Source organism: Rhinoderma darwinii (genome assembly GCF_050947455.1).
Source record: "Rhinoderma darwinii isolate aRhiDar2 chromosome 3 unlocalized genomic scaffold, aRhiDar2.hap1 SUPER_3_unloc_3, whole genome shotgun sequence".
Classification (NCBI taxonomy): domain Eukaryota; kingdom Metazoa; phylum Chordata; class Amphibia; order Anura; family Rhinodermatidae; genus Rhinoderma; species Rhinoderma darwinii.
This window is the reverse complement of record NW_027461746.1, coordinates 1,301,308-1,325,523: the sequence shown is the minus strand read 5'-3', so window position 1 is coordinate 1,325,523 and position 24,216 is coordinate 1,301,308. Positions and strand designations below refer to the sequence as shown.

The 24,216-nt window shown below is 50.5% G+C and overlaps 1 protein-coding gene across 2 annotated transcripts in view; it reads right to left on the bottom strand.

Annotated features, from left to right (window-relative positions):
* Positions 1-19,155: 19,155 nt before the first annotated feature.
* LOC142683511 (PHD finger protein 23A-like) overlaps positions 19,156-24,216 on the bottom strand; it is a 47,467-nt gene continuing 42,406 nt past the window's right edge. The window contains exons 2-5 of one of the 2 annotated variants that reach the window (XM_075847387.1): positions 22,157-22,185; positions 20,162-20,260; positions 19,651-20,071; positions 19,156-19,575 (exon numbers count right to left, since the gene is read on the bottom strand). In XM_075847387.1, the coding sequence (XP_075703502.1) occupies positions 19,376-19,575; positions 19,651-20,071; positions 20,162-20,260; positions 22,157-22,185 (749 nt within the window). In that variant the 3' untranslated portion in view covers positions 19,156-19,375. The remainder of the gene's footprint in view (positions 19,576-19,650; positions 20,072-20,161; positions 20,261-22,156; positions 22,186-24,216) is intronic. The other variant, XM_075847388.1, reaches the window with a different exon arrangement.

The following is a 24,216-nucleotide window of genomic DNA, read 5'->3' as shown; positions in this document are numbered from 1 at the left end:
TTCCAATACTGCCCCCTGTGGTCACTACTAGTTACGGATCCCTCTAATACTGCCCCCTGTGGTCACTACTAGTTACGGATCCCTCTAATACTGACCCATGTGGTTCGCACTAGGGACTGATCCCTCCAATAGTGCCCCCTACGGTCCTCACTAGTAACTGATCCCTCCAATACTGCCACCTGTGGTCCCCACTAGTAACTGATCCTTCCAATACTGCCCCCTGTGGTCCTCACTAGTAACTGATCCCTCTAATACTGCCCCCTGTGGTCCTCACTAGTAACTGATCCTTCCAATACTGCCCCCTGTGGTCCTCACTGGTAACTGACCTTTCCTATACTGCCCCCTGTGGTCCTCACTAGTAACTGATCCCTCTAATACTGCCCCCTGTGGTCACTACTAGTAACTGATCCTTCTAATACTGCCCCCTGTGGTCCTCACTAGTAACTGATCCTTCCAATACTGCCCCCTGTGGTCACTACTAGTAACGGTTACCTCTAATACTGCCCCCTGTGGTTACTACTAGCAACTGATCCCTCTAATACTGATCCCTGTGGTCCTCACTAGGAACTGATCCCTCCAATACTGACCCCTTTGGTCCTCACTAGTAACTGATCCCTCTAATACTGCCCGCTACGGTCCTTACTAGTAACTGATCCCTCTAATACTGCCCCCTGTGGTCCTCACTAGTAACTGATCCTTCCAATACTGCGCCCTGTGGTCCTCATTAGTAACTGATCCCTCTAATACTGCCCCCTGTGGTCTTCACTTAGTAACTGATCCCTCTAATACTGCCCCCTGTGGTCACCACTAGTAACTGATCCTTCCATTACTGCCCCATGTGGTTACTACTAGTAACGGATCCCTCTAATACGGACCACTTTGTTACCACAATAGTAACTGATCCTTCCATTACTGCCCCTTGTGGTTCTCACTAGTAACTGATCCCTCAAATACTTCCCCCTGTGGTCCTCACTAGTAACTGATCCTTCCATTACTGCCCCTTGTGGTTCGCACTAGTAACTGATCCCTCTAATACTGCCTCCTGTGGTCCTCACTAGTAACTGACCTCTCCAATACTGCCCCCTGTGGTTACTACTAGTAACTGATCCTTCTAATACTGCCCCCTGTGGCCATCACTAGTAACTAATCCCTCCAATACTGCCCCCTGTGGTCCTCACTAATAACTGATCCCTCTCATACTGACCGCTATGTTCCTTAATAGTATCTGATCCCTTTAATACTACCTACTGTGGTCCTCATTAGTAACTGATCCTTCCAATACTAAACCCTGTGGTCCCCACTAGTAACTGATTCTTCCAATACTGCCCCCTGTGGTCACTACTAGTTACGGATCCCTCTAATACTGCCCCCTGTGGTCACTACTAGTTACGGATCCCTCTAATACTGACCCTGTGGTTCGCACTAGGAACAGATCCCTCCAATAGTGCCCCCTACGGTCCTCACTAGTAACGGATCCCTCTAATACTGCCCCCTGTGGTCCTCACTAGTAACTGATCCTTTCAATACTGCCCCCTGTGGTCCTCACTAGTAACTGATCCCTCCAATACTGCCACCTGTGGTCCCCACTAGTAACTGATCTCTCCAATACTGCCCCCTGTGGTCACCGCTAGTAACTGATCCCTCTAATACTGCCCCCTGTGGTCCTCACTAGTAACTGCTCCCTCTAATACTGCCTCCTGTGGTCCTCACTAGTAACTGATCCCTCTAATACTGCCCCCTGTGGTCACTACTAGTAACTGATCCTTCTAATACTGCCCCCTGTGGTCCTCACTAGTAACTGATCCCTCTAATACTGCCCCCTGTGGTCACCACTAGTAACTGATCCTTCCAATACTGCCCCCTGTGGTCACTACTAGTAACTGATCCCTCTAATACGGACCCCTTTGTTACCACAATAGTAACTGATCCTTCCATTACTGCCCCTTGTGGTTCTCACTAGTAACTGATCCCTCAAATACTTCCCCTTGTGGTCCTCACTAGTAACTGATCCTTCCATTACTGCCCCTTGTGGTTCGCACTAGTAACTGATCCCTTTAATACTGCCCCCTGTGATCCTCACTAGTAACTGACCTCTCCAATACTGCCCCCTGTGGTTACTACTAGTAACTGATCCTTCTAATACTGCCCCCTGTGGTCCTTATTAGTAACTTATCCCTCTAATACTGCCCCCTGTGGTCATCACTAGTAACTGATCCATCCAATACTGCCCCCTGTGGTCCTCACTAGTAACTAATCCCTCCAATACTGCCCCCTGTGGTCCTCACTAGTAACTGATCCTTCTAATACAGCCCCCTGTGGTCACTACTAGTAACTGATCCCTCCAATACTACCCCTTGTGGTCCTCACTAGTAACTGATTTGTCCAATACTGCCCCATGTGGTTACTACTAGTAAATGATCCCTCTAATACTGCCCCCTGTGGTCCTCACTAGTAACTGAACCCTCTAATACTGCCCCCTGTGGTCACTACAATTAACTAATCCCTCCAATACTTCCCCCTGTGATCCTCGCTAGTAACTGATCTCTCCAATACTGCCCCCTGTGGTCACTGCTAGTAACTGATCCCTCTAATACTGCCCCCTGTGGTCCTCACTAGTAACTGATCCCTCCAATACTGCCCCCTGTGATTCTCACTACTAGTAGCTGATTCCTCCAATACTGCCCCCTGTGGTCCTCACTAGTAACTGATCTCTCCAATACTGCCCCCTGTGGTTACTACTAGTAACTGATCCTTCTAATACTACCCCTGTGGTCCTCACTAGTAACTGATCTCTCCAATACTGCCCCCTGTGGTTACTACTACTGACTGATCCCACTAATTTTGCCCCCTGTGGTCCTCACTAGTAACTGATCCCTCTAATACTGCCCCCTGTGGTCATCACTAGTAACTGATCCCTCCAATACTGCCCCCTGTGGTCCTCACTAGTAACTGCTCAATCCAATACTGCCCCCTGTGGTCCTCACTAGTAACTGATCCCTCTAATACTGCCCCCTGTGGTCACCAGTAGTAACTGATCCTTCCATTACTGCCCCCTGTGGTCCTCACTGGTTACTGATCCTTCTAATACTGCCCCGTGTGGTCCTCACTAGTAATTGATCTCTCTAATACTGCCCCCTGTGGTCCTCACTAGTAACTGATCTCTCCAATACTGCCCCTTGTGGTTACTACTAGTAACTGATCTTTCCAATACTGCCCCCTGTGGTCCTCACTAGTAACTGTTCCCTCTAATACTGACCCCTGTGGTCACCACTAGTAACTGATCCTTCCAATACTGCCCCCTGTGGTCCTCACTAGTAACTGATCCCTCCAATACTGACCCCTGTGTTACCCCACTAGTAACTGATCCCTTTAATACTGCCCCCTGTGGTCACTACTAGTAACTGATCCCTCTAATACTGCCCCGTGTGGTCCTCACTAGTAACTCATCTCTCCAATACTGCCCCCTGTGGTTACTACTAGTAACTGATCCTTCTAATACTGCCCCCTGTGGTCGTCACTAGTTACTTATCTCTCCAATACTGCCGCATGTGGTTACTACTAGTAACTGATCTCTCTAATACTGCCCCCTGTGGTCCTCACTAGTAACTGATCTCTCCAATACTGCCCCCTGTGGTCACTACTAGTAACTGATCCTTCTAATACTGCCCCCTGTGGTCGTCACTAGTTACTGATCTCTCCAATACTGCCGCATGTGGTTACTACTAGTAACTGATCCCTCTAATACTGCCCCCTGTAGTCCTCACTAGTAACTGATCCCTCCAATACTCTCCCTGTTGTTCTCACTACTAGTAACTGATCTCTCTAATACTGCCCCCTGTGGTCCTCACTAGTAACTGATCTTTCCAATACTGCCCCCTGTGGTCCTCTCTAGTAACTGATCTCTTCAATACTGCCCCCTGTGGTCACCACTAGTAAATGATCCTCCTAATACTGCCCCCTGTGGTCCTCACTAGTAACTGATTTCTCCAATCCTGCCCCATGTGGTTACTACTAGTAACTGATCTCTCTAATACTGCCCCCTGTGGTCTTCACTAGTAACTGATCTCTCCAATACTGCCCCCTGTGGTTACTACTAGTAAATGATCTTTCCAATACTGCCCCCTGTGGTCCTCACTAGTAACTGATCCCTCTAATACTGCCCCCTGTGGTCACCAGTAGTAACTGATCCTTCCATTACTGCCCCCTGTGGTCCTCACTGGTTACTGATCCTTCTAATACTGCCCCCTGTGGCCCTCACTAGTAATTGATCTCTCTAATACTGCCCCCTGTGGTCTTCACTTGTAACTGATCTCTCCAATACTGCCCCCTGTGGTTACTACTAGTAAATGATCTTTCCAATACTGCCCCCTGTGGTCCTCACTAGTAACTGTTCCCTATAATACTGACCCCTGTGGTCACCACTAGTAACTGATCCTTCCAATACTGCCCCCTGTGGTCCTCACTAGTAACTGATCCCTCCAATACTGCCCCTTGTGGTCACTACTAGTAACTGATCTCTCCAATACTGCCCCCTGTGGTCCTCACTGGTTACTGATCCTTCCAATACTGCCCCGTGTGTTCCTCACTAGTAACTGATCTCTCCAATACTGCCCTCTGTGGTTACTTTTAGTAACTGATCCTTCTAATACTGCCCCCAGTGGTCGTCACTAGTCACTGATCTCTCCAATACTGCCGCATGTGGTTACTACTAGTAACTGATCCCTCTAATACTGCCCCCTGTGGTCATCACTAGTAACTGATCCTTCTAATACAGCCCCCTGTGGTCAATACTAGTAACTGATCTCTCCAATACTGCCCCCTGTCGTCCTCACTAGTAACTGATCCCCCTAATACTGCCATCTGTGGTCCCCACTAGTAACTGATCCCTCCAATACTGACCCCAGTGGTCCTCACTAGTAACTGATCCCCCTAATTCTGCCCTCTGTGGTCCCCACTAGTAACTGATCCCTCCAATACTGCCCCCTGTGGTCCTCACTAGTAACTGATCCCTCTAATACTGCCCCCTGTGGTCCTCAATAGTAACTGATCTTTCCAATACTGCCCCCTGTGGTCCTCACTAGTAACTGATCTCTCCAATACTGCCCCCTTTGGTCAACACTAGTAAATGATCCTCCTAATACTGCCCCCTGTGGTCCTCACTAGTAACTGATTTCTCCAATCCTGCCCCATGTGGTTACTACTAGTAACTGATCTCTCTAATACTGCCCCCTGTGGTCACCACTAGTAACTGATCCTTCCAATACTGCCCCCTGTGGTCCTCACTGGTTACTGATCCTTCCAATACTGCCCCCACTGGTCCTCACTAGTAACTGATCTCTCTAATACTGCCCCCTGGGGTCCTCACTAGTAACTGATCTCTCCAATACTGCCCCCTTTGGTTACTACTAGTAACTGATCTTTCCAATACTGCCCCCTTTGGTCCTCACTAGTAACTGTTCCCTCTAATACTAACACCTGTGGTCACCACTAGTAACTGATCCTTCCATTACTGCCCCCTGTGGTCCTCACTAGTAACTGATCCCTCCAATACTGACCCCTGTGTTACCCCACTAGTAACTGATCCCTCTAATACTGCCCCCTGTGGTCACTACTAGTAACTGATCCCTCTAATACTGCCCCGTGTGGTCTTCACTAGTAACTGATCTCTCCAATACTGCCCCCTGTGGTTACTACTAGTAACTGATACTTCTAATACTGCCCCCTGTGGTCCTCACTAGTTACTGATCTCTCCAATACTGCCGCATGTGGTTACTACTAGTAACTGATCCCTCTAAAACTGCCCCCTGTGGTCCTCACTAGTAACAGATCCCTCTAATACTGCCCCCCCTGTGGTCACTACTAGTAACTGATCCCTCTAATACTGCCCCCTGTGGTCACTACTAGTAACTGATCCCTCCAATACTGCCCCATGTCGTCCTCACTAGTAACTAATCCCTCCAATACTGCCCCCTTTGGTCCTCAATAGTAACTGATCTCTCCAATACTGCCCCCTGTGGTCATCACTAGTAACTGATCCTTCTAATACAGCCCCCTGTGGTCACTACCAGTAACTGATCTCTCCAATACTGACCCCAGTGGTCCTCACTAGTAACTAATCCCCCTAATACTGCCCTCTGTGGTCCCCACTAGTAACTGATCCCTCCAATACTGCCCCTTGTGGTCCTCACTAGTAACTGATCCCTCTAATACTGCGCCCTGTGGTCCTCACTAGTAACTGATCCCTCCAATACTGCCCCCTGTTGTTCTCACTACTAGTAACTGATCTCTCTAATACTGCCCCATGTGGTCCTCACTAGTAACTGATCCTTCCAATACTGCCCCCTGTGGTACCCACTAGTAACTGATCCCTCTAATACTGCCCCCTGTGGTCCTCACTAGTAACTGATCTCCCCAATACTGCCCCCTGTGGTCACCACTAGTAAATGATCCTCCTAATACTGCCCCCTGTGGTCCTCACTAGTAACTGATTTCTCCAATCCTGCCCCATCTGGTTACTACTAGTAACTGATCTCTCTAATACTGCCCCCTGTGGTCACTACTAGTAACTGATCCTTCCAATACTGCCCCACTGTGGTCATCACTAGTAACTTATCCTTCCAATACTGCCCCCTCTGATCCTCTTCCAATACTGCCCCCTGTGGTCCTCACTAGTAACTGTCTAGATACACCACATCCACAACCTTACCCAGGTCCAGTCTAAATACACCACATCCACAGCCTTACCCAAGACCAGTCTAGATACACCACAACTACAGCCTTACCCAGGTCCAGTCTAGATACACCACATCCACAGCCTTACCCAGGTCCAGTCTAAATACACCACATCCACAGCCTTACCCAATACCAGTCTAGATACACCACAACTACAGCCTTACCCAAGTCCAGTCTAGATACACCACATCCACAGCCTAACCCAGGACCAGTCTAGATACACCACATCCACAGCCTTACCCAGGACCAGTCTAGATACACCACATTCAAAGCATTACCCAGGTCCAGTCTAGATACACCACATCCACAGCCTCACCCAGGACCAGTCTAGATACACCACATTCGCAGCCTTACCCAGGACCAGTCTAGATACACCACATCCACAGCCTAACCCAGGACCAGTCTAGATACACCACATCCACAGCCTTACCCAGGACCAGTCTAGATACACCACATCCACAGCCTTACCCAGGTCCAGTCTAGATACACCACATTCACAGCCTAACCCAGGACCAGTCTAGATACACCACATCCACAGCCTTACCCAGGACCAGTCTAGATACACCACATCCACAGCCTTACCCAGGTCCAGTCTAGATACACCACACCCACAGCCTTACCCGGGTCCAGTCTAGATACACCACATCCACAGCCGTACCCAGGTCCAGTCTAGATACACCACATCCACAGCCAAACCCAGAACCAGTCTAGATACACCACATCCACAGCCTTACCCAAGACCAGTCTAGATACACCACATCCACAGCCTTACCCAGGACCAGTCTAGATACACCACATCCACAGCCTTACCCAAGACCAGTCTAGATACACCACAACTACAGCCTTACCCAGGTCCAGTCTAGATACACCACATCCACAGCCTTACCCAAGACCAGTCTAGATACACCACAGCCTTACCCAGGTCCAGTCTAGATACACCACATCCACAGCCTTAGGCCTCATGCACACGACCGTAAAAACTCCCGTTATTACGGGTCGTAATCACGACCCGTAATAACGGGCTCATAGACTTCTATTGGCGACGGGTGCCTTCCCGTTTTCTCACGGGAAGGTGCCCGTTCCGTTAAAAAAGATAGAACATGTCCTATTTCTGGCCGTAATAACGGCACGGACAGTCCATAGAAGTCTATGGAGCTCTCGTAATAACGGGTGGCTACATGTGTGCACCCGTCATTACGGCAGCGTTGCTAAGCGACGTCAGTAAATAGTCACTGTCCAGGGAGCTGAAAGAGTTAACTGATCGGCAGTAACTCTTTCAGCACCCTGGACAGTGACTACCGATCAGTATAAACCTGTAAAAAATAAAAATAAAAGACGTTCATACTTACCGGCAACTTCCTGCTTCCTCCAGTCCGGTCTCCCGCCCGTTGCCTTGGTGACGCGTCCCTCTCGACATCCGGCCCGACGTCCTGGATGACGTTACAGGCCATGTGATCGCTGCAGCCAATCACAGGTCAATCACAGGCTGCAGCGGTCACATGGACTGCCGCGTCATCCAGGGATGTCGGGCTGGATGTGAAGAGAGGGACGCGTCACCAAGACAACGGCCGGGTAAGTATGAATTTCTTTAACTTTTATTACAGAAAAGGCTGTCCCTTCTCTCTATCCTGCACTGATAGAGAGAAGGGGCTGCCGATTAGTGCAGTGCTATTTTGCCGCCAAAAACGTGCTCGTAAATACGGGTGGAATACGTGTGACACCGGACCCATATTTACGAGCACGGGTTCGTAAATACTGGTGCAAAACGGGTGGAATACGTGTGACACCGGACCCGTATTTACGCCAGTATTTACGGGTGGGAAAAAATACGGTCGTGTGCATGAGGCCTTACCCAGGTCCAGTCTAAATACACCACATCCACAGCCTTACCCAAGACCAGTCTAGATACACCACAACTACAGCCTTACCCAGGTCCAGTCTAGATACACCACATCCACAGCCTAACCCAGAACCAGTCTAGATACACCACAGCCTTACCCAGGACCAGTCTAGATACACCACATCCACAGCCTAACCCGGGACCAGTCTAGATACACCACATCCACAGCCTTGCCCAGGACCAGTCTAGATACACCACATTCGCAGCCTTACCCAAGACCAGTCTAGGTACACCACAACTACAGCCTTACCCAGGTCCAGTCTAGATACACCACATCCACAGCCTTTCCCAAGACCAGTCTAGATACACCACATTCGCAGCCTTACCCAAGACCAGTCTAGATACACCACAACTACAGCCTTACCCAGGTCCAGTCTAGATACACCACATCCACAGCCTTACCCAAGACCAGTCTAGATACACCACAGCCTTACCCAGGTCCAGTCTAGATACACCACATCCACAGCCTTACCCAGGTCCAGTCTAAATACACCACATCCACAGCCTTACCCAAGACCAGTCTAGATACACCACAACTACAGCCTTACCCAGGTCCAGTCTAGATACACCACATCCACAGCCTAACCCAGAACCAGTCTAGATACACCACATCCACAGCCTTACCCAGGACCAGTCTAGATACACCATATCCACAGCCTAACCCAGGACCAGTCTAGATACACCACATCCACAGCCTTACCCAGGACCAGTCTAGAAACACCACATTCGCAGCCTTACCCAAGACCAGTCTAGATACACCACAACTACAGCCTTACCCAGGTCCAGTCTAGATACACCACATCCGCAGCCTTACCCAAGACCAGTCTAGATACACCACAACTACAGCCTTACCCAGGTCCAGTATAGATATACCACATCCACAGCCTTACCCAAGACCAGTCTAGATACACCACAGCCTTACCCAGGTCCAGTCTAGATACACAACATCCACAGCCTCACCCAGGTCCAGTGTAGATACACCAAATCCACAGCCTCACCCAGGTCCAGTCTAGATACACCACATCCACAGCCTTACCCAGGTCCAGTCTAGATACACCACATCCACAGCCTCACCCAGAACCAGTCTAGATACACCACAGCCTTACCCAGGACCAGTCTAGATACACCACATCCACAGCCTAACCCAGGACCAGTCTAGATACACCACATCCACAGCCTTGCCCAGGATCAGTCTAGATACACCACATTCGCAGCCTTACCCAAGACCAGTCTAGGTACACCACAACTACAGCCTTACCCAGGTCCAGTCTAGATACACCACATCCACAGCCTTACCCAGGACCAGTCTAGATACACCACATTCGCAGCCTTACCCAAGACCAGTCTAGATACACCACAACTACAGCCTTACCCAGGTCCAGTCTAGATACACCACATCCACAGCCTTACCCAAGACCAGTCTAGATACACCACAGCCTTACCCAGGTCCAGTCTAGATACACAACATCCACAGCATTACCCAGGTCCAGTGTAGATACACCACATCCACAGCCTTACCCAGGTCCAGTCTAGATACACCACATCCACAGCCTTACCCAGGTCCAGTCTAGATACACCACATCCACAGCCTTACCCAGGTCCAGTCTAAATACACCACATCCACAGCCTTACCCAAGACCAGTCTAGATACACCACAACTACAGCCTTACCCAGGTCCAGTCTAGATACACCACATCCACAGCCTAACCCAGAACCAGTCTAGATACACCACATCCACAGCCTTACCCAGGACCAGTCTAGATACACCACATCTCCAGCCTAACCCAGGACCAGTCTAGATACACCACATCCACAGCCTTACCCAGGACCAGTCTAGATACACCACATTCGCAGCCTTACCCAAGACCAGTCTAGATACACCACAACTACAGCCTTACCCAGGTCCAGTCTAGATACACCACATCCACAGCCTTACCCAAGACCAGTCTAGATACACCACAGCCTTACCCAGGTCCAGTCTAGATACACAACATCCACAGCATTACCCAGGTCCAGTGTAGATACACCACATCCACAGCCTTACCCAGGTCCAGTCTAGATACACCACATCCACAGCCTTACCCAAGACCAGTCTAGGTACACCACAACTACAGCCTTACCCAGGTCCAGTCTAGATACACCACATCCACAGCCTTACCCAGGACCAGTCTAGATACACCACATTCGCAGCCTTACCCAAGACCAGTCTAGATACACCACAACTACAGCCTTACCCAGGTCCAGTCTAGATACACCACATCCACAGCCTTACCCAAGACCAGTCTAGATACACCACAGCCTTACCCAGGTCCAGTCTAGATACACCACATCCACAGCCTTACCCAGGTCCAGTCTAAATACACCACATCCACAGCCTTACCCAAGACCAGTCTAGATACACCACAACTACAGCCTTACCCAGGTCCAGTCTAGATACACCACATCCACAGCCTAACCCAGAACCAGTCTAGATACACCACATCCACAGCCTTACCCAGGACCAGTCTAGATACACCACATCCACAGCCTAACCCAGGACCAGTCTAGATACACCACATCCACAGCCTTACCCAGGACCAGTCTAGATACACCACATTCGCAGCCTTACCCAAGACCAGTCTAGATACACCACAACTACAGCCTTACCCAGGTCCAGTCTAGATACACCACATCCACAGCCTTACCCAAGACCAGTCTAGATACACCACAGCCTTACCCAGGTCCAGTCTAGATACACAACATCCACAGCATTACCCAGGTCCAGTGTAGATACACCACATCCACAGCCTTACCCAGGTCCAGTCTAGATACACCACATCCACAGCATTACCCAGGACCAGTCTAGATACACCACACCCACAGCCTTACCCAGGACCAGTCTAGATACACCACATCCACAGCCTTACCCGGGTCCAGTCTAGATACACCACATTCGCAGCCTTACCCAAGACCAGTCTAGATACACCACAACTACAGCCTTACCCAGGTCCAGTCTAGATACACCACATCCACAGCCTTACCCAAGACCAGTCTAGATACACCACAGCCTTACCCAGGTCCAGTCTAGATACACAACATCCACAGCATTACCCAGGTCCAGTGTAGATACACCACATCCACAGCCTTACCCAGGTCCAGTCTAGATACACCACATCCACAGCCTTACCCAAGACCAGTCTAGGTACACCACAACTACAGCCTTACCCAGGTCCAGTCTAGATACACCACATCCACAGCCTTACCCAGGACCAGTCTAGATACACCACATTCGCAGCCTTACCCAAGACCAGTCTAGATACACCACAACTACAGCCTTACCCAGGTCCAGTCTAGATACACCACATCCACAGCCTTACCCAAGACCAGTCTAGATACACCACAGCCTTACCCAGGTCCAGTCTAGATACACCACATCCACAGCCTTACCCAGGTCCAGTCTAAATACACCACATCCACAGCCTTACCCAAGACCAGTCTAGATACACCACAACTACAGCCTTACCCAGGTCCAGTCTAGATACACCACATCCACAGCCTAACCCAGAACCAGTCTAGATACACCACATCCACAGCCTTACCCAGGACCAGTCTAGATACACCACATCCACAGCCTAACCCAGGACCAGTCTAGATACACCACATCCACAGCCTTACCCAGGACCAGTCTAGATACACCACATTCGCAGCCTTACCCAAGACCAGTCTAGATACACCACAACTACAGCCTTACCCAGGTCCAGTCTAGATACACCACATCCACAGCCTTACCCAAGACCAGTCTAGATACACCACAGCCTTACCCAGGTCCAGTCTAGATACACAACATCCACAGCATTACCCAGGTCCAGTGTAGATACACCACATCCACAGCCTTACCCAGGTCCAGTCTAGATACACCACATCCACAGCATTACCCAGGACCAGTCTAGATACACCACACCCACAGCCTTACCCAGGACCAGTCTAGATACACCACATCCACAGCCTTACCCGGGTCCAGTCTAGATACACCACACCCACAGCCTAACCCAGGACCAGTCCAGATACACCACATCCACAGCCTTACCCAGGACCAGTCTAGAAACACCACATTCGCAGCCTTACCCAAGACCAGTCTAGATACACCACAACTACAGCCTTACCCAGGTCCAGTCTAGATACACCACATCCGCAGCCTTACCCAAGACCAGTCTAGATACACCACAACTACAGCCTTACCCAGGTCCAGTATAGATATACCACATCCACAGCCTTACCCAAGACCAGTCTAGATACACTACAGCCTTACCCAGGTCCAGTCTAGATACACAACATCCACAGCCTCACCCAGGTCCAGTGTAGATACACCAAATCCACAGCCTCACCCAGGTCCAGTCTAGATACACCACATCCACAGCCTTACCCAGGTCCAGTCTAGATACACCACATCCACAGCCTCACCCAGGTCCAGTCTAGATACACCACATCCACAGCCTTACCCAGGTCCAGTCTAGATACACAACATCCACAGCCGTACCCAGGTCCAGTCTAGATACACCACATCCACAACCTTACCCAGGTCCAGTCTAGATACACAACATCCACAGCCGTACCCAGGTCCAGTCTAGATACACCACATCCAAAGCTTTACCCAGGTCCACATCCACAGCCTTACCCAGGACTAGTCTAGATACACCACATCCACAGCCTTACCCAGGACCAGTCTAGATACACCACATCCACAGCCTTACCCAGGACCAGTCTAGATACACCACATTCGCAGCCTTACCCAAGACCAGTCTAGATACACCACAACTACAGCCTTACCCAGGTCCAGTCTAGATACACCACATCCACAGCCTTACCCAAGACCAGTCTAGATACACCACAGCCTTACCCAGGTCCAGTCTAGATACACAACATCCACAGCATTACCCAGGTACAGTGTAGATACACCACATCCACAGCCTAACCCAGGACCAGTCTAGATACACCACAACTACAGCCTTACCCAGGTCCAGTCTATATACACCACATCCACAGCATTACCCAGGTTCAGTCTAGATACACCACATCCACAGCATTACCCAGGTCCAGTCTAGATACACCACATCCACAGCATTACCCAGGTCCAGTCTAGATACACCACATCCACAGCCTTACCCAAGACCAGTCTAGATACACCACAGCATTACCCAGGTCCAGTCTAGATACACCACATCCACAGCCTTACACAGGTCCAGTCTAGATACACCACATCCACAGCATTACCCAGGACCAGTCTAGATACACCACACCCACAGCCTCACCCAGGTCCAGTCTAGATACACCACATCCACAGTCTTACCCAGGTCCAGTCTAGATACACCACATCCACAGCCTCACCCAGGTCCAGTCTAGATACACCACATCCAGCCTTTTCTATGTACCACCACTCACACTGCCACTCCCATCCTTCTCTATGTGGCACCAATAATCTACATACCCCTGCCACTCCCAGCCTTCTCTATGTTCCACCAATTATCTACATACCCCTGCCACTCCCAGCCTTCTCTACGTCTCACCAATTATCTACATACCCCTGCCACTCCCAGCCTTCTCTATGTGCCACCAATTATCTACATACCCCTGCCACTCCCAGCCATCTCTATGTGGCACCAATTATCTACATACCCCTGCCACTCCCAGACTTCTCTATGTGCCACCAATTATCTACATACCCTGACACTCCCAGCCCTTTCTATGTGCCACCAATTATCTACATATCCCTGCCACTCCCAGCCTTCGCTATGTGCTACTAATTATCTACATACCCCTGCCACTCCCAGACGTCTCTATATACCACCACTTATCTACATACCCTGCCACTCCCAGCCTTCTCTATGTGCCACCAATTATCTACATACCACTGCCACTCCCAGACTTCTCTATGTACCACCACTTATCTACATACCCTGCCACTCCCAGCCTTCTCTATGTGCCACCAATTATCTACATACCCCTGCCACTCCCAGCCATCTCTATGTGGCACCAATTATCTACATACCCCTGCCACTCCCAGCCATCTCTATGTGCCACCAATTATCTACATACCCCTGCCACTCGCAGCCATCTCTATGTGCCACCAATTATCTACATACCCCTGCCACTCCCAGCCATCTCTATGTGGCACCAATTATCTACATACCCCTGCCACTCCCAGACTTCTCTATGTGCCACCAATTATCTACATACCCTGACACTCCCAGCCTTCGCTATGTCCCACTAATTATCTACTTAGCCCTGCTACTCCCAGACTTCTCTATATACCACCACTTACCTACATACCCTGCCACTCCCAGCCTTCTCTATGTGCCACCAATTATCTACATAACCCTGCCACTCCCAGCCATCTCTATGTACCACCAATTATCTACATACACCTGCCACTCCCACACTTCTCTATGTGGCACCAATTATCTACATACCCCTGACACTCCCAGCCTTCGCTATGTGCCACCAATTATCTACATACCCCTGACACTCCCAGCCTTCTCTATGTGCCACCAATTAGCTACATACCCCTGCCACTCCCAGCCTTCTCTATGTGCCACCAATTATCTACATACCCCTGACACTCCCAGCCTTCGCTATGTGCCACTAATTATCTACATACCCCTGCCACTCCCACACTTCTCTATGTACCACCACTTATCTACATACCCCTGCCACTCCCAGCCATCTCTATGTACCACCAATTATCTACATACCCCTGCTACTCCCAGCCTTCTCTATGTACCACCACTTATCTACATACCCCTGCCACTCCCAGCCATCTCTATGTACCACCAATTATCTACATACCCCTGCCACTCCCAGCCTTCTCTATGTGCCACCAATTAGCTACATTATCTACATACCCTGCCACTCCCAGCCTTCTCTGTGTGGCACCAATTATCTACATACCTGACACTCCCAGCCTTCTCTATGTGCCACTATCTACATACCCCTGCCACTCCCACACTTCTCTATGTGGCACCAATTATCTACATACCCCTGACACTCCCAGCCTTCGCTATGTGCCACCAATTATCTACATACCCCTGACACTCCCAGCCTTCTCTATGTGCCACCAATTATCTACATACCCCTGACACTCCCAGCCTTCTCTATGTGGCACCAATTATCTACATACCCCTGACACTCCCAGCCTTCGCTATGTGCCACTAATTATCTACATATCCCTGCCATTCCCACACTTCTCTATGTGGCACCAATTATCTACATACATGCCACTCCCAGCTTTCTCTATGTGCCCCCAATTATCTACTTACCCCTGCCACTCCCAGCCTTCTCGAAGTACCACCACTTATTTACATACCCTGCCACTCCCAGACTTCTCTATGTACCACCAATTATCTACATACCCCTGCCACTCCCAGCCTTCTCTATGTACCACCACTTATCTACATACCCCTGCCACTCCCAGCCATCTCTATGTACCACCAATTATCTACATACCCCTACCACTCCCAGCCTTCTCTATGTGCCACCAATTATCTACATACCCCTGCCACTCCCAGCCTTCTCTATGTACCACCACTTATCTACATACCCCTGCCACTCCCAGCCATCTCTATGTACCACCAATTATCTACATACCCCTGCCACTCCCAGCCTTCTCTATGTGGCACCAATTATCTACATACCCTGACACTCCCAGCCTTCTCTATGTGCCACCAATTATCTACATACCCCTGCCACTCCCAGCCTTATCTATGGGGCACCAATTATCTACATACCCCTGACACTCCCAGCCTTCTCGATGTACCACCACTTATCTACATACCCATGCCGCTCGCAGCCATCTCTATGTGCCACCAATTATCTACATACCCCTGCCACTCCCAGCCATCTCTATGTGGCACCAATTATCTACATACCCCTGCCACTCCCAGCCATCTCTATGTGCCACCACTTATCTACATACCCTGCCACTCCCAGCCTTCGCTACGTGCCACCAATTATCTACATACCCCTGCCACTCCCAGCCTTCTCTATGTGCCACCAATTATCTACATAACACTGCCACTCCCAGCCTTCTCTATGTGCCACCAATTATCTACATACCCTGCCACTCCCAGCCTTCGCTATGTGCCACCAATTATCTACATACCCCTGCCACTCCCAGCCTTCTCTATGTGCCACAAATTATCTACATACCCGACACTCCCAGCCTTCGCTATGTGCCACCAATTATCTACATACCCCTGCCACTCCCAGCCTTCTCTATGTGCCACCAATTATCTACATACTCCTGCCACTCCCGCACTTCTCTATGTGGCACCAATTATCTACATACCCATGACACTCCCAGCCTTCGCTATGTGCCACTAATTATCTACATACCCCTGCCACTTCCACACTTCTCTATGTGGCACCAATTATCTACATACCCCTGACACTCCCAGCCTTCGCTATGTGCCACCAATTATCTACATACCCCTGCCACTCACAGTCTTCTCTATGTGCCACCAATTATCTACATACCACTGCCACTCCCAGCCTTCTCTATGTGCCACCAATTATCTACATACCCTGCCACTCCCAGCCTTCGCTATGTGCCACCAATTATCTACATACCCCTGCCACTCCCAGCCTTCTCTGTGCCACAAATTATCTACATACCCCTGACACTCCCAGCCTTCGCTATGTGCCACCAGTTATCTACATACCCCTGCCACTCCCAGCCTTCTCTATGTGCCACCAATTATCTACATACTCCTGCCACTCCCACACTTCTCTATGTGGCACCAATTATCTACATACCCATGACACTCCCAGCCTTCTCTATGTGCCACTAATTATCTACATACCCCTGCCACTCCCACACTTCTCTATGTGGCACCAATTATCTACATACCCGGCACTCCCAGCCTTCGCTATGTGCCACCAATTATCTACATACCCCTGCCACTCCCAGCCTTCTCTATGTACCACCAGTTATCTACATACCCCTGCAACTCCCAGCCTTTTCTATGTACCACCACTTATCTACATACCCCTGCCACTCCCAGCCTTCTCAATGTACCACCACTTATCTACATACCCTGCCACTCTCAGCCTTTTCTATGTACCACCACTTATCTACATACCCCTGCCACTCCCAGCCTTCTCAATGTACCACCACTTATCTACATACCCCTGCCACTCCCAGCCATCTCTATGTACCACCAATTATCTACATACCCCTGCCACTCCCAGACTTCTCTATGTGCCACATTAATAAAGATGGAACAACAGTACAAAACAGGTGACAAGTTTCTAGTGTTTCTTCTGAGTCCACGACGCACAAACACGAAGTGCAAGTTTGACTATGAATGCATTGTTGTACGGGCACAGCAGCCTGAAGAACGATATAATCCTGCATCAGGGACTCGTGGAGCTCATCACCTGTTCCGTCTTTATTACTGTCTGAATTTTACGATGTAAAGGAGTCCACCCACCAGTGAACGTGCACCTACTCTATTCAATTCTTCATAAAAAGAGAGAGCACTGGCTGAACCTCACATATTTCTCTATGTGCCACGGCTGCCCTCACGTTTTCACAGCCTCCATGGATCGGACGTTTCTCCAGCAGATCCCACAGATGATCGATCGGATTGAGATCTGGAGAATTTGGAGACATCTTGAAGTCTTCGTCATGTTCCTCATCGTTACTGGACGCTGTCTGCAGTGCGGCGGGGGCGTTATCCTGCAGTGTGGCGGGGGCGTTATCCCGCAGTGTGGTGGGGGGCATTATCCTGCGGACAGGGGGCACTGCCATTAGTGAATACGCTGCCATGATGGGGGGTCTGCAGCAATGTTTAGGTCAGGGGTGCGTGTCACGTCCACATGAATGGCAGGACACGAGGTTTCCCATCAGAACATTGTCCAGATCATCACCCTGCCCCCGCCCACTCGTCTTCCTCCCATAATGCATCCTGCTGCCACCTCTTCCCCAGGTAAGTGATGCACCCGACCGCCCACATGATGTAACACGTGATTCATCAGACGAAGCGTCCTCCTCCATGTCCAGTTCTGATGATCACGTGACCACTGTAGCCGGTTTCAGCGGTGGACAAGGATCGGCATGGGCGCTCTGGCCTGTCTGCAGATACACACCCCTGTATACAGCGAGCTGCGATGCTCTGCGGGTCCTGACATCTTTCTATCACAGTGAGCAGTAATATGTGCTACAGTAGATCTTCTGTGGGATCGGACCAGACGGGCCAGCCTCCCCTCCCCCGCACATCAATGTGTGCTCATCCATGGCCTGTCACTGGTCGTCGTCCCTGAGCACTTTTGGTCGGTACTAACCACTGTATACCAGGAGCGCCCCCACCGGACCGGAAACACCGCCCCCCACCACTAGACCGGAAACGCCCCCCCCCCCATTTGTTCTGGCGTACGTACCCGTTAGCCCCGGCCCCCTCATTGCTGGCGGTCAGTATTCGGGGGCGGTCAGTATTCGGTGGCGCCCCCTGCTGCTGGGGTGGGGTGATCTCATGCACAATAGACCTGGCTCTGCTATACACAAAAGAAACTTTTATTTCTGGGATACAAACAGGATTTATTACAAGGAGGGACAAAAAAATAAAATAAAGTTTCTGTCCACTATTTACATGAGCGTGTCCAGGGTCGGGGAGCACACGACTCTGCGGAGGAGATTCCAAGACGTCATCACCAAGAACCTTCACCCTCATTAACTGAAACGTCCCCCCTCCCCCATAGTCCAGGTTGTGCTCAGGGGTTCTCCTCCTTGGGGCCTGCGCATCCCCTTCCCTCCCTGCACTTCTGGCAGTAATAAATGTCCGGCACGTTGCTCTTCCGGATCTTGGCGCAGGAGAGATGGACCCACGTGCAGCACACATTACACTCGATCATCGGGCGTCCGGCAAATGGCTTCTCACAGTAACACGTCACCAAGTCCCACGAGTCGTCTCCTGTCCGCAGCGAGAGAGAAGAGTCAATGTGAGGAGGAACCCCAACATATCACCCGCAGACCCTTCACACCTCACCTGAGTCCACCATGATGTCTTCATCCATCACCTGGGTGTCCGCATCACTGGAGCTGCCGCCCGCTGCGTCCCTGCTGCTCTCCGCACTGGGTGGGGGCTGCGGTGCGGAAGGAGAGGCCGCGCGTCGCACTCCTCCGTCCTCATCATCAGTGTCCGTATCACTCATCCTGCTGGCAGCCCCTCCCCGGTGCCGCTGCCTCCGCCTCCTGCGAGCGCTCCGCTTTACACGTGAATGCTCCGCCCCCCGGCGCTTGCTGCCGCTCCCGCTCTGCCCTTTGGCCTTCATGACAAAAGTCTGGATGGTGCTGAGATCCGAGGCTGCCGGCGCCAGAGTGAGGCGCGGGGTATCTGGAGAATCCCAGCTGTCGCTCTCCTCGGTCCGATGAGGAGTGGTGGGACGCGGCGGAGTCCATGGTCTCTCCTACAGGAGGAAGAGAGTATTATTAGGATACAAAGCCGCAGCCCCCGATCCAGCACTGCGCACCCCGGGACCCCCGCCCTCAGCACTCACCTCCTTCGCTGGTGTCGGTATATAACCCGCATAAGCCAGGACAAAAGTGCAGAAGCGGTTGAAGTCCTCAACTGTCCGCGAACGTTTCTGAGGCGGCTGCTGGAAAAGTCAGGACAATCAGACATAACGTCCTCCACACAAGATGACAACCCCCAGGATCCACACGTGGTAATATACCCCCCCCACTAACACTACTCACCCAGGGATAGATAACCCCCAGCATCCACACATGATAATATACCCCCCACTAACCCTACTCACCCAGGGATAGATAACCCCCAGCATCCACACATAATATACCCCCCCACTAACCCTACTCACCCAGGGATGTAGAACCCCCAGCATCCACACATGATAATAAATCTCCCCCCCCTGGTGTTTTTCCTCTCTTGTTGCTTTAAACTCTGGAATTATAGGGGGTGCAAATGATTGACCCCCAAGATCAGGTCAAATAAATGATCTTCAGAAGTCCTATAATGAGTGTAATCAGAGTCACATGATCAGTCACATGACGTCAGTATAAATAGACCGTTCCTAAGAGAGTCTGAGACCAAGAACCACGAAGACCCCCAAACAGGTAAGAGAAAGATGAGAAAAAGAAAATCACAGATCTAAAGAAACATCCCACAAACCTACTAGACCGGGCGAGGACCAACAAACCCACCAGACCGGGCGAGGACCAACAAACCTACCAGACCGGGCGAGGACCAACAAACCTACCAGACCGGGTGAGGACCAACAAACCTACAAGACCGGGCGAGGACCAACAAACCTACCAGACCGGGCGAGGACCAACAAACCTACCAGACCGGGCGAGGACCAACAAACCTACCAGACCGGGCGAGGACCAACAAACCTACCAGACCGGGCGAGGATCCGAGAACCAACAAACCTACCAGACCGGGCGAGAACGAACAAACCTACCAGATCGGGCGAGAACCAACAAACCTACCAGACCGGGCGAGAACCAACAGACCTACAAACCTACCAGACCGGGCGAGAATCCGAGAACCAACAAACCTACCAGACCGGGCGAGAACAAACAAACCTACCAGATCGGGCAAGAACCAACAAACCTACCAGACCGGGCGAGAACCAACAGACCTACAAACCTACCAGACCGGGCGAGAATCCGAGAACCAACAAACCTACCAGACCGGGCGAGAATCCCAGAACCAACAAACCTACCAGACCGGGCGAGAATCCCAGAACCAACAAACCTACCAGACCGGGCGAGAATCCCGGAACCAACAAACCTACCAGACCGGGCGAGAATCCCAGAACCAACAAACCTACCAGACCGAAATAGGAGGGCGAGAGACCAGGACAGGCAAGAACCAACAAACCTACGAGACCGGATGAGAAGCCGAGAACCAACAAACCTACCAGACCGGACGAGAAGCCAAGCACCAACAAACCTACCAAACCGGACGAGAAGCAGAGAACCAACAAACCTACCAGACAAAAAGCCGAGAACCAACAAACCTACCAGACCGAGCGAGGACCAACAAACCTACCAGACCGGGCGAGAACCAACAAACCTACCAGACCGGGCGAGAATCAGAGAACCAACAAACCTACCAGACCGGACAAGAAGCCGAGAACCAACAAACCTACCAGACCGGACGAGAACCAACAAACCTACCAGACCGGGCGAGAACCAACAAACCTACCAGACCGGGCGAGAATCAGAGTACCAACAAACCTACCAAACCGGACTAGGAGGGAGAGAGTCAAAGAACCAACAAACCCACCAGACCGTGCAAGGAGGGCGAGAGACCAGACCAGGCAAGAACCAACAAATCCACCAGACCGTGAAAGGAGGGCGAGAGACCAGACCGGGCAAGAACTAACAAACCTACCAGACCGGGCGAGAATCCGAGAACCAACAGACCGGGCGACAACAATATATATAATATATAGGAATACAGGAAAAACACCACGGAGGAGGGGAAATTGTAGTTTTGATAAGATCTGTATAACCCCCATCATTACCTGAGGAACAGATTTCACGTTAGAATCCGCTAAAAATAAAAAGAAACTCAATTATTGTCCCGGAAGACGAAAGAGCCCCCGAAACACAACAACACCGCTCCACATCATAATCATCATCATCCTCCATACACACACACTGCTCCTCATCATCATCCTCCATACACACACACACTGCTCCACATCATCATCCTCCATACACACACACTGCTCCTCATCATCATCCTCCATACACACACACACACTGCTCCTCATCATCATCATCCTCCATACACACACACTGCTCCTCATCATCATCATCCTCCATACACACACACTGCTCCTCATCATCATCATCATCCTCCATACACACACACTGCTCCTCATCATCATCCTCCATACACACTGCTCCACATCATCATCATCCTCCATACACACACACTGCTCCTCATCATCATCCTCCATACACACACACTGCTCCTCATCATCCTCCATACACACACACACTGCTCCTCATCATCATCCTCCATACACACACACTGCTCCTCATCATCCTCCATACACACACACTGCTCCTCATCATCCTCCTCCTCCATACACACACACTGCTCCTCATCATCATCATCCTCCATACACACACACTGCTCCTCATCATCATCCTCCATACACACACACTGCTCCTCATCATCATCCTCCATACACACACACACTGCTCCTCATCATCATCCTCCATACACACACACTGCTCCTCATCATCATCATCCTCCATACACACACACTGCTCCTCATCATCCTCCTCCATACACACTGCTCCTCATCATCCTCCTCCATACACACACACTGCTCCTCATCATCCTCCTCCATACACACACACTGCTCCTCATCATCCTCCTCCATACACACACACTGCTCCTCATCATCCTCCTCCATACACACACACTGCTCCTCATCATCCTCCTCCATACACACACACTGCTCCTCATCATCCTCCATACACACACACTGCTCCTCATCATCCTCCTCCATACACACTGCTCCTCATCATCCTCCTCCATACACACACACTGCTCCTCATCATCCTCCTCCATACACACACACTGCTCCTCATCATCCTCATCCATACACACACACTGCTCCTCATCATCATCCTCCATACACACACACACACACACACTGCTCCTCATCATCATCATCCTCCATACACACACACTGCTCCTCATCATCCTCCTCCATACACACACACTGCTCCTCATCATCATCCTCCCCCATACACACACACTGCTCCTCATCATCATCCTCCATACACACACACTGCTCCTCATCATCCTCCTCCATACACACACACTGCTCCTCATCATCATCCTCCATACACACACACTGCTCCTCATCATCATCCTCCATACACACACACTGCTCCTCATCATCATCCTCCCCCATACACACACACTGCTCCTCATCATCCTCCATACACACACACTGCTCCTCATCATCATCATCCTCCATACACACACACTGCTCCTCATCATCATCATCCTCCATACACACACACACTGCTCCTCATCATCATCCTCCATACACACACACTGCTCCTCATCATCATCCTCCATACACACACACTGCTCCTCATCATCCTCCATACACACACACTGCTCCTCATCATCATCCTCCATACACACACACACACTGCTCCTCATCATCATCCTCCTCCATACACACACACTGCTCCTCATCATCATCATTCTCCACACACACACACACTGCTCCTCATCATCATCATCCTCCATACACACACACTGCTCCTCATCATCATCCTCCTCCAAACACACACACTGCTCCTCATCATCATCCTCCATACACACACACACACTGCTCCTCATCATCATCCTCCTCCATACACACACACTGCTCCTCATCATCATCATCCTCCATACACACACACTGCTCCTCATCATCATCCTCCATACATACACACTGCTCCTCATCATCATCCTCCATACATACACACTGCTCCTCATCATCATCCTCCATACACACACACACACACACACTGCTCCTCATCATCATCATCCTCCATACACACACAC